Source organism: Frankliniella occidentalis, unplaced genomic scaffold (genome assembly GCF_000697945.3).
Source record: "Frankliniella occidentalis isolate FOCC.00 unplaced genomic scaffold, Focc_3.1 Scaffold2, whole genome shotgun sequence".
NCBI lineage: Eukaryota > Metazoa > Arthropoda > Insecta > Thysanoptera > Thripidae > Frankliniella > Frankliniella occidentalis.
The window spans coordinates 1,081,825-1,093,200 of record NW_026267132.1 but is presented as its reverse complement, the minus strand read 5'-3'; the positions used below and the strand labels follow the sequence as shown (position 1 = coordinate 1,093,200).

The 11,376-nt window shown below is 47.4% G+C and overlaps 3 protein-coding genes across 4 annotated transcripts; 1 reads left to right on the top strand and 2 right to left on the bottom strand.

Moving 5' to 3' along the window:
• Positions 1-686: 686 nt before the first annotated feature.
• LOC113216660 (class E basic helix-loop-helix protein 22) lies at positions 687-3,696 on the top strand. 2 transcript variants are annotated; one of them, XM_026436437.2, is made up of 4 exons: positions 687-802; positions 1,462-1,853; positions 2,125-2,368; positions 2,607-3,696. In XM_026436437.2, exons 2-4 carry the CDS (start codon positions 1,492-1,494, stop codon positions 2,910-2,912), a joined length of 912 nt encoding a protein of 303 aa, XP_026292222.1. In that variant the 5' UTR covers positions 687-802; positions 1,462-1,491; the 3' UTR covers positions 2,913-3,696. The 2 variants fall into 2 exon arrangements, with proteins under 2 accessions (XP_026292222.1, XP_052120118.1); XM_052264158.1 differs by lacking the exon at positions 687-802 and adding an exon at positions 932-1,099.
• A 121-nt stretch (positions 3,697-3,817) lies between these two features.
• Positions 3,818-7,742, bottom strand: LOC113216659 (signal recognition particle subunit SRP72). The gene is made up of 12 exons (XM_026436436.2): positions 7,574-7,742; positions 7,030-7,147; positions 6,789-6,926; positions 6,586-6,703; positions 6,281-6,471; positions 5,930-6,200; positions 5,612-5,815; positions 5,373-5,534; positions 5,131-5,286; positions 4,874-5,031; positions 4,568-4,795; positions 3,818-4,474 (listed from the first exon to the last, which is right to left on the bottom strand). Exons 1-12 carry the CDS (start codon positions 7,674-7,676, stop codon positions 4,345-4,347), a joined length of 1,977 nt encoding a protein of 658 aa, XP_026292221.1. The 5' UTR covers positions 7,677-7,742; the 3' UTR covers positions 3,818-4,344.
• Positions 7,743-8,316: 574 nt separating this feature from the next.
• On the bottom strand, positions 8,317-9,717 carry LOC113216673 (cofilin/actin-depolymerizing factor homolog; the record flags this gene model as incomplete). Its single annotated transcript, XM_052264141.1, is given in 4 exon segments — positions 8,317-9,068; positions 9,158-9,289; positions 9,382-9,500; positions 9,594-9,717. Coding segments are annotated over 4 exon segments (444 nt in total), but the record flags the coding sequence as incomplete, so codon positions are not given.
• Positions 9,718-11,376: the final 1,659 nt, after the last annotated feature.

Genomic DNA, 11,376 nt, shown 5'->3' with positions numbered 1-11,376 from the left:
CCCGCCCCGCCCCTCGCTCGTTCTATCAGCGTGCAAAGCAGATCAGACTCGCCCGGCGGCATAGTTTTTAATAAGCGAATCCTTTTTCATGGCAGGGGGGACGCGACGCCGCGATGGCCAGGGCCTGATAATTCGTAATTATACTTTCCTGTCAATGTTATCAAATGGACATGAAAAAAAAAAAACAACAAGAGCACAGCGTCATACAGAAAAATCACCGCAGGGGTAGTTTTCGAGATACAGCCAGCAGCAGCAGAACGAACTGTACTTGTATACTTTCTCGACATTTTCGGCCCTTTAGTGATCTTTTTTCATTTTCCATTTCAATTCAATCGTTCATCGTTCGCAATCAATCCCCGTGACGCGTGGTGGAGGGCGCCGCCGACGCCTGCCGGGCCCCGCCAGCCCGAGCTGAGGTGGGCTAAAAACGCAATCTGCTAAAAAACATTTCAAACGCGCATGCACCACAGCATCTGACGTCGCGTCGGTCCCAATTGTGCACGAGGCATCATCGCACCTTACCGGGAGAGTGTTCGTATTACGAGGGTTGCCGGGAGGGCGGTGGGCGCTGGTGCGGGCCCGGCCCGGATGCTGGGGGGAGGGGGGGGGATGGGCACGCTGCGGCGGTCCAGCAGGGGAAGGCCGCCACGAGACCCGTGGCGCCATCTCGCGGGGGGAGGCTGAACTGCGTCGCGCTGCGCTTAGCCTCCCCGCCGCAGCAGCCGGAGCAGCAGCAGCATCTCCCTGGCGGAGGAGAAACCAAATACAGACGAGATACGTGTTTGCGGACGGCTTACAAGCGGTGAGTAATATTTAATGGAAATTAAGTGATTTTCAGACGTTTTCCTCTCGTTTCCCAACGCATGCTCTGGGCACCGAGAACGGCCCGGGAGGTGGCGGGGGGGTTGGATTAGCACGCGCCGGTTTCGGGGACTGAGAGCCAGTTTGGGGGAACCTGAAAAATATCACTCTGTGAAATTTCGTCAAACAGCGACGGTCGGCGACGCATCGTCGGCGACCTGGCGGGTGCCTTTCTGGCGTTGCGGAGCGGACCTCGCGAGAAGTGAGAGCTCAAGATAGGAGACGGTTTTTTGCAAAGGTGAACAAATTTGCAGTTTTGTATTCAATGCAATTGTCAGCGCGAGCGCTAAGTGTGTCGCGGAGAGGTTAGGAGCCGTTTCATTCTACGCTCGCCGCTGAGCAGGCCGGGGAGAGAGGGTGGGTGATGAGGGTGGGGAGGGGGTGGGCGGCCGGGGGTGTTGGAGACCCATATCCGGAGATGTTTTCATTAGTGATCGCGGTCCTAGCTTCAAATGAACTCAAAGTCGAACAAAATTGATTTTCTGTATCAGTTGTATCAGTGCTGTTGAATGCGCTTTAAGTTTCTTACTGATGAAAATTTGAGTTGCCAACGGATTGGTTGGGCACACTTCTCTAACACCTCTGTTTTGGTCCCCGCAGAGTCCCTGCTCCGCCGCTCCGCACGCAGGGATGGACCTTCCCGGAGGGGGCTTCCCCTTCCACCACCCTGAGGGCCCGCACCATCCTCACCACGCGCCCCCGCCGCATCACGGCTCGAGCCACGGCTCCCCGGAGGGGGTCATGCCCCAGGTGCCGGGCCGCCGCACCCCACTCGGCGCCGTGGGCCTCGGTGGCTTCTACTTCCCGCCCGGCGGCCACCAGATGACGCCCCCGGGGGGCGGCGCGGCCGGCGCCGGCGGTTCGGCCCCCGGCGGTGGCGGTGGCGGCAGCGGCCTCGGCATCAACGTGGGCGGCTGCCACATGCAGCTCGACGTGCCGGACTCGGGGCCCAAGTCGGACGAGAACCGACCCGACCAGCACCATCCCAACAGGTGCGTTGCGGCCGCCTGCAGGTGCGGTGCAGCTCGCACAGCTCGCACAGCTCGCGCAGCTCCAGAGTGTAACCCGAGGGGTACTTCACAATGAATTCAAACTCTCACCAATTTTCCTTATTTTTCTTTCTTTTTTTCTTATATTTTTTCTGTTTTAATAGATTTTTCTTCGAATTTTTCTGATTTGTTTAGGATATTTTTGGAGCGTGTACACCGATGTATTTATTTTTGAGGGATAGTAGCCAGTTGTAACCCTGCCTCCCCTGTGCAGGTCGCCGCAGCAGCGGCACGGCCCCGGCCCGTCGGGTGGCGGCGCCTCCGGGGGCAAGTCCAAGTCGCGCCAGGGCAAGCTGGTGCGCCTCAACATCAACGCGCGCGAGCGGCGGCGCATGCACGATCTCAACGACGCGCTGGACGAGCTGCGCTCCGTCATCCCCTACGCCCACTCGCCCTCGGTGCGCAAGCTGTCCAAGATCGCCACGCTGCTGCTCGCCAAGAACTTCATCCTCATGCAGGTGCGTAAGGGCGTAAAGGGTGTCCCCCGCAACAGAGCCGCTGTACGAGGCGACGCTGACGGTAGCGCCTTCAGCGCGCAAGGTAGGCAAACCCGCCAAGCAGGTGTGCCAAGACGGCGGCCCGCCTACAGCGCCTCGGTGCGGGGGCTCCGGGCCGGGCACGCAAAGAATGACTAGGGGGTGTCATCGGTCCAACAGAATAAAGTTGATGCTTACCCACGCTTTCCATGTTGTCCAGGCCAACGCCCTCGAGGAGCTGCGGCGCCTCATTGGCTTCCTGCAGGCGCAGGCCGGCGCCGCGGCCGTCACGCTGCCCGTCCAGGCCATGGCCGCGGTGGGCGGACACGCGGGCTTCGACATCCAGGCCTTCCTGGGCAATCCCGGGCTGGCGCAGAGTGCCGCCGTGTCCGCCGCCGCCAAGATCATCCAGCAACAGCAGCAGCAGCGTCAGGAGGCCGCGGCTGCCCAGGACAGGCTCCTCGACGAGCAGCAGCACCCAGCGCCGGCGTCCTCCTCCACCTCCGCGTCGACAGCCTCGTCCTAGGGTCCGTCTTCTGTTTTACACCGTCCTCAAGTGTGTCTTGTCGGGCAAAAGCTTTCGAAAAAAAAAAAATAACATTCCAAAGGCCCGGTAGGTAAGGCTAAGCAATAACGCCAGGACTGCCCTGTGAATTCTCTCAATTATAGTTCGATGTGATGCAGTGGAGGGAAATGAAAGGGGAAGTCGCAATCATGTGAATCAAAAAAGGCCTTTCGGGCTCAAAGTTTTTTCCCTGCCTTAGTATATGAGCGTGTTTGTGATTACAAAATTGGAAAAAAATGTTAAAATTTCAAAACCAAAGAAAATTCAGTTTAGTAGGTAGTATTAAATAAGTTTGGTGATATAAGTAGAGCAATAATGTTATTTCTAGTCGCAGGGTTGTGATGATGTAAAAGGGAAATGGTTTTTACAAATTTTTATCTAAGTAGTCATTGTTAGTATTCTTCTAAGCCACAAGCAGTTTTCCAAAAATACTTAGGGAGTAAAGACTGGATTTTGTAAAGCATTGATAACCAGGAAGAATTTTTAAAAGACCAGGGATACCAGTTTAATTACCCAACATGTTAAATTGTTATCCCAGCTTGTCTCAGGTCTCAGGCCAATGAAGAAAAAAAGTACAGTTTTAAGTGATTGTGTTTTTGTTTTTTTAAGTATCTTAAACTCCTAAATATGTAAGTCTGAACTTATGAATGAGTCTTCAATGGAAAATAGAAAAAGTGTTGAAGTGTGAAACAGTGTTCTAGTCAATATATAATGCAAGACTTGCTCAAAGCAGTCAAAAATTAAATGTGTAGTCAATTACTTGTGTCAGCCTAAACCACAACACATTTTTGTAATCAGACCTTCACCTATTCACTAATTTTCTCATGTAGGGTAAGATATTTTAAGAATACAATGGAACCACAACATTGTAAACAACATTCTCAGTGTATTGTTCCACAACAATAACATGAAAATATAACTATTTTCCATGTAAAAAAACATCATCTGCAACAAAGATTGCAAACACCGAAAATTGTCCGAATCATTGTCTGGCTTATTGAGCTTACATAATAGAAACACAATTATATGACATAGGTACAAATGCAAGATAATATGCAAAATTTACTGATATTGTGAATTCTTCTACCTAGCAAACCTTACAAATACCTGCAGCAGTCAAGGCACTTGGCAAAGTTCAATCAATATTTCATCTAAATCGCCATCAGCATTTAGTAGGCTACTGGCACAAGAGTACAGGTGAAATCATAACATTTGTGAACTTTTTAAAATCTGTGGTATAATGAAACTAAGATAAAGAATTCATTAAAGTAAAGCTACTCCATTTTAACACAATTGAAAACTTTGAGGCAGCACAGTATTCAACTTCTTCAAGAAAACCAGAATGTTCAACACAAGTGTAAAAGATTTATAAACATTGAAACATTGAATCAAATCATCGTTTTCCCTTACCCTTCTTATTTTTTTGTGTCACTTTCCTCTGTTGCTGCCTTGGTCCTGGCTCTGCTGCAGGACTAGATGCAGCAGGCGAAGCCTTCGACTGATTTTGTACTTTGGACATGTCGCTGAAAAAAAAAAATGATATTATATTAGGCATTACTAAATTGACCCCCCCTATCATTTCAGTTATATGTAACAAGGCAAAAAAGAAAACTTACTACATGTCACTGGCACCCGTAGCTGCACCCTGGGTTCCTTTACCAATGCCTGCATCTTTATTTCTGCGGTCTTGTTTCTTCTTGCGATATCCAGGGCGCTCGTGTTTGGGAAGCCAGCGGTCTGGATTCGGGTCTGGTAATACGCCTGACTCATAAGGTTTGGGAAGCTTTCCTTTCCTCTTCTTTTTCTTCTTAAGTTTCTTCTGCAATAATTCGTCTCCGGGTGTTCTAAAAAAAAGAAAAATAATGAAAGTTGCAGTTGCATTAGCATTTTTGTGCATTCACATGAAATAACTCTACACCAACCCTGCTTTGGATCCAGGCGAAGGTTCCACCTTGGTGGCCTTTTTGATAACCTTGGTGCCCATTATCCAGTTAGAAGATTCTAAAGCATCTACATCCTGACCTTGGCAATCCAAGTCAGGCAATTTCTTACTTAAGGCTGTTGCTTTAGCTGGGTCAAACTGCAACAAACCGGGATAAAAGGTACAGGGACATTAAAATTAAAATTTCCAACAAAACTATGTACAATTAAATGCAACCAAATATTGTAAGAAACATACTTGAGCATAAGCAATGACAAGTTGTGCTAGTGTTTTCTTACTATCGGGATTCAACCTCAAGAGTTCTTCTAGGCTCTGTGCAGCAATGTTTGGTGCACCACTTCGCATATGAAGGTCAGCTGCCTGGCGCCAAAGTAATCTTAGGTCACCCTTATCCTAAAACAAATACAAGGCAACTTTTAAGTAGTGTTATTTTAAGTATTGAAGGGTATAGAAAGATAAAAGAATAATTAATGCCGCACCTTGCTTCGCTTGTACCAATCAACAGCATCTTTCAGAATAGTTGATGCACCCTCTCGATTGTTGTCAGCTAGGTACAGGGTGACTAGAGCACTGACTATGCCAGGCTTGAATGTCGAATCTCCTAAATTCCTCAATATACGACATGCCTCTTTCCGATCGCCCTGCAAAACAAAACAGTTAGTTATAAGAAGAGCTCCTTAGTTTAGTATCATAAGGTACGGGTGCATAAATTACATACATCAGTAAGCAATAGCTGAACAGATGCAAGCTTCATTTCCAGTTCATGTGAAGGCGAGGCAGCGGCAGCCTTCTCCAAGAGAGCTGCTGCATCTCTAGCACGGCCCTCACGAGCCATTTGAGTTGCACGAACCAAAGACAGATCATCAGCCAGATCTGGGTACATTTTAGAAACTTGCTCGCACAGTTTTTGACACTGATCTCCCTGCAATATTGAAGGAAGATGTAAGTGGAGGAATAAGTATAGATTTCAGTTCTAAAAAGCAGTCCAGGTAGGAAAATTTTGACCAAATGTCAAAATATGTTGTTTGTTACTAACTTGGTTGGTGTACAGCAGCATGAGACACTGATTCAGAGCAATATTTTTCCTCTGCCTAGAAGTAAGTTTATGCTCCAAGCCATCACTGGATGCACTCTTCATCTTTTTCTTGGAATCGAATACATTTTGATCCTTGTTAATTGTTACACTGTTGTTGCTGGCAATTGCAACCAAACTCGCATCATCAGGCTTTCTTTTCAGAGCAGTGGTGTATATTCCCTGTGCTTCTTTCTCCCTACCTTGCAATTGTAGGCAATAGGCTAGCTGTACCCTAATAATAATAATAAAAAAAAAGTTAATGAAAAGCCTGTGGGTTGAATGAATAAAAACTTGTGAACCTCAAAACCTTACCTAATGATAGCCAGCTCCTCTTCAATGTCTTCCTCTGACGACCCATCTTCTTCAAGCATTTCTCGGCACATCTTTTCAGACTGCCTTAATTTCTTTTCAGCTTCAATATACTGCTTTTTTCCAATCAACTGACATGCAGTATTGTATACCAATTCATATGTGGTCTCTCGAAGAGCTGGCAATTCCTTTTCCTGATGAGAAGAGTTAAATCATTTGACAGTCAGATGTGGTTTTAGTTCATTGCCTTTAAACTTCAAACTAGGAGGTGGAAAAATTAAAGTGTGAGAAAATACTGCAATACTTACAGAGCTCTCAATGTAAAGATTAGCAATGACAGCAGATAAGTTAGTTTCACGTTCATCCTCATAGTCATCTTCTGTATTTTTAATTATATCTCTGTACACATCAAAGCAGTCTTCATACCTGTGTTTAAATACATTTAGGATTTAGTCAATAACTTCAACACTATGGAAAATTTTAAAGGTTTCAGTCTTATATAAATTATTACTTTTCAAGACGATAAAGAATTTGAGCTTTCAGTTCCTTTAGTTTCACACTCAATTGCTGTTCCGTATTGACGGTCTTTAGAGCTTCTTGTGGTTGATTCAGGCGGTACTGACAATAAGCCTTCTCAAATATTAGGTCTCTGTAAAACACATGATATATTGTAATAATGAAACAAAGAGGAAAATAAAATGGTTGACCAGAAAACAATTTAGAAATTTACAATACATGGAGAAAAGACTTACCCAGAGAGCTTGGGGTTTTTATTGATAAAACCAAGAGCATCATTAAATTTGGATAGTTGGATCAAGCTCACAATTTTGCAATGGAAGGCTTTCTCCTCATCAACTTTTAATTGAAGGACTGTAACAGACAATTGATTATTTAAGGTAAGAACTAATAGACCGGAGTGGAGGTGAAAAAATGAAACTGGTCATCTGAGGCTGGATAGTTTGTTCAAGGAGCTTCAAGTTATCAAACTATCACTGGCACACTGAAAACGACTGTCTAAAAACATTTTATTTTGATTGACATAACATCGGTGTATATTTTATTACATGAATGCACCATATGTGACCAAACAAACGATGGTACTTGATCAGAAATTATGTAATGGGCCGCAATAGAGGGAGTGAAAGAAAACGGTTTTAATGTTAAAAGTAATTGATGAACCAGAGACTTGTTAAAAGGAAAAAATTATATTGTAAAGTTGTAATGAAAGAGCAGAGGTTAGGTTATGATTCGGCATATCCGAAGGAAACAATGAAGTCTGGATTCAAAATGACTCACTTTTGTTAGCTGTCTTCAGCGCACGTTCATACTCTCCATTTTGTCCATATTTGTTTAGTTCGGCGTACAGCGCACTTAAATTGGCCTCTTTAGCCGACGACATTGTACACAAACATATGCCACTTGTCAGCAGAACAGTCTGCTCCACGCTGCACTTTCATCTGTTTCCGGATTCGATGCTACCGCCACACGTTCAAAACCCTAGCAAGTTATGTTCTTAAATCCACGGCTTGATCCCTTTCATTCAACTAGCAAGTTACGTTCTTAAATCCATGGCTTGATCCCTTTCACTCAACGAGATTGTTTTATTTTTAAAGAGCATGCATACGTTTGAGTTGCTTAATCACAAACTTCCCTTTCCTCTTCTGACAGGTAGTTATGTCTGGTTCTGACATTCAATTCAATGGTTACTTTCTGCGAGGCTTCCATTTGTCTCAGAAAGCTCAAACGCAAGTGCGATTCAAGTATTTGCCTTAAATAATACATCCTAGATGTGCCAGGCGCGGATTAAGGTCCGGCTGACGGGGGGGCACTGTCGGTTGCCTACAGACAGGGGTTCTGGGTCACAAATTGCCTACCTTTCAGGCGGCTCTTTAGATACGACACCCCCCTTAATCCGTGCCTGTGATGTGCATATTTGCTCTATTTAAGTGAAGATTAGCACATGGATGTTTGTATGCTGCGCTTCCTATTTAAAGGACAGTGAATGGTATTCAGATACCGTGTATTAACAACATACCAAATTGTGTTTCATATTAAATATTTTATTATCTTACATTCACCTGATTCCACAGTCAATTCAAAAGAACACCTCATTTCATATTTGTATAAATTACACTTAAAATGCTCTCCGATACAACACCAAATGTCAAAATCCCTGATACGGTTGAGTAAATGGGCAATCAAAACAAGAGGGTTTGACACCAGATTACTCCCAATAAAATTGTGCAAAGCAAGACTCCAAGATTTGTTCCAATTTGACAAGCACTGGAGCTAAGCCTGCAGATAAGACACAGGAAGTAACCAAAAACTTCAGGATTTAATACTGTCAGAATTGAGCTTGTGCTTCCTTCAGCCTTAGTGCTCAATCAGCATGTCACAGGCTCATTTTCCAAGCTGTGCTTTGTAAAGGAACTTGCAAAACAATAAGCTGACATATACTTAAATTGCTTAAATTTATTTAAGAAACTAGAAAAACCGAATATTAAAAACACTTCATAAGAGAATGGTAATCACAGATCACTCATTCCAGGTGTGAGGCATATTCAATGCTTGTCACACCTTTACAATATTGAAATGGAGAGCCACATGGAAGTTATCATTCAGTTGCAATATAAAAATGATATCCAAAATGAGTTATGGAGTCATCTAAGACTTGCATAATTAAAAAAATTGTTTTCAGGTTTCTTTTTGGCGTTTTTGGGAGTTACTGCCTGTCAGTAGCACGCAGCTTCTCCTCCACAGCCTCCTCTGATGCTTCCGACAGGTCGGTGGCCTGCAACATACAGCATACATTATTAAAGAGTTATATCACCGGCAAACCTAAATACCATTTGGATAAGGAAGCTCAGAACATAAACTAACCTGAATGTACTTCTGGACTCCAACAAGGGACTTCTTGAGGGCATCGAAGCTGGAGGAGTACAACATCTTCTTCTTGACCTTGGCGGTGTCTGGGCACCAGGACATAAGGAACAGCTTCTGCTTCTTGGAGGCCTATAAAAGTATAAAAGTACAATATATATATGTTAAGTTGAGTCACAAACAACTGAATAGCAAACAGTAGCACAGGAATGTCAAATCTATACCTCTGAGGTTCCTTGACATTGGTGGGTGTATTCGAAATCGAAGAGGCCATAGCGGCATTCTCCAACACCTCCCTTCTGTAAATCTTCTAGGAACTGGTCATAGGCAGCATTGCGGTCACCTAAAAAACAAACAGGAATATATGATAAATGATTTTAAATAAAAATTGGGGAGGCAATGAAATGTAGTCAATAACGCTTCTTGAATTACTCACCAATAACCTCAACGTCGATCTGCTTCTCATCCTTGATGTAGAAGACTACATAGCGGTGCTTCTTGTCCTTCTTGATTTCTTCATAGGTTGTTTTACAAACGTCTGATACTGTGACACCTGATGCCTAGAACAGAAAGAACAATCAGGTTAAACAAGTGTAAATTCTCATCACATGTCAGACAACAAACTTCAGTTACGGTCCCATCTTAGAGTCCTTTTTTCAGTTTGAGCCCGCCGAGCCCCCTCCTCATTTCCCCAGCCAACCCACTGATTCACAAACTGCCGCCGCGAGGGGAGGGGAGCGTCCCTAAACGATCCAACAAGAACGGGACCCTCAATCACACGCCGTGCCAGGGAGGGTCCGTTCTGAAGCACGGCGGTAGCGGCCCCTTCCACTAAAAGGAGTTGGGGAGCGGAAAAGGGAAGGGGGGAAGGACACGCTGAGGAGGAGGATTCGGCGACGGACCCTTTTCCATCTGGGCCGCGACAAGCGAGCCGTGTCGCGGAGAGAACAAGTGCACCGCTATGCCGTGGGCCTAATAAGAACAGATTTTCTGACCGGAAGCTTTCAAACTGCAGTAGTGGCCGACGACGCGACGCCGGGCGACAAGAGGCCCACGTTCGAGGACGAAGGCCTCGTCCCGTCGCCGCGAGGGCGAGGGAGTTCCCTCCCTGCATAGAGGGGTCTTTCTCCTCGCACCGACCACAAGCCGAGCCGCAGCAGCAGCACGGCGCGGAGCCGGCGGTGCGAGAGAGAGGGAGCGAGCGGGGAGGGGAGGCCGCCGCACGCCAGCAGCCATGTCCAAATATGGGCATCCGGCGCCGGTAGCGAAGGAGGAAGGGGTGGAGGGGGTGCGGCGGGCGCGGGGCGGGGGAGGGGGATCAGCGGGCATGCGCAACAAGGAACAATAAGCACTTTCACTAACGGCCCGGCGGCCGCCCCTACGACGAGAGACCGGCCGGCGTCGCGGCGCCCGGCCCGCACGGCGACAACCACATCGGCCCGCCCACCCCCCGGGGCCGTAGCGCGGCATCACCGGAGTGCGGTGAGTCAGCGACTCGAAAGGCTCCAGGCGGCGGCGGGGCGCGGCGAACACACATCACACACTCGTACTCGCAACACGCCCGGAGACAGACCGACGAGTACGTCAGAGATGCAAAGTCGCCGCGGCCACCGCCGTGCCAATTGGCCGCCGCTGCAAACTGTCCAGGAGGACGCGGACGGGACGGCGGCACAGAAACCAGTTCCGCCCGGCGCCCGCTGCGCCAGCCATGCAGCCGCGGCCGGAATCAAACAAATTAGAGGAATTCGGCGGCGACCCGGGAGGAGGGGGGAGGGGAGGGGGGAATTCCACGCCGTTGACGAGTCTTCGGGGACCGACAGTCGAGACTCCGACTCCATACCCAGGCGCGCGCCTGCACGCCAAGCCAGAGACAGGATCCGGAGGAAGGAAATTGAGGACGTGCTAAGACTCGTCTAAAACCACCTTTTCTCCCAAGGAAAAAATAAAATAAAACACGATGGTGGTAGACAAATTTGAAATCGCAGTGCCTCGTGCACCGAGAGCGTTTCCTGCCGAGGCGGAGCCTGGCAGAGCATGACGCGGCGCCGAGCCCAATTAGTTTGGGGCGCCACGTACTCACTACTGAAAATGAGAAGACGGGCTTAACTCGCGTGCGCCAGAGGAAACCGAGTATCCCGCGCCCCGCCGGCGAGAGAGCAACCCGTGAATCACAACGGCGGCGGAGGCTATCAACACGTGAGTCAGTCGTCGCCCCCCCC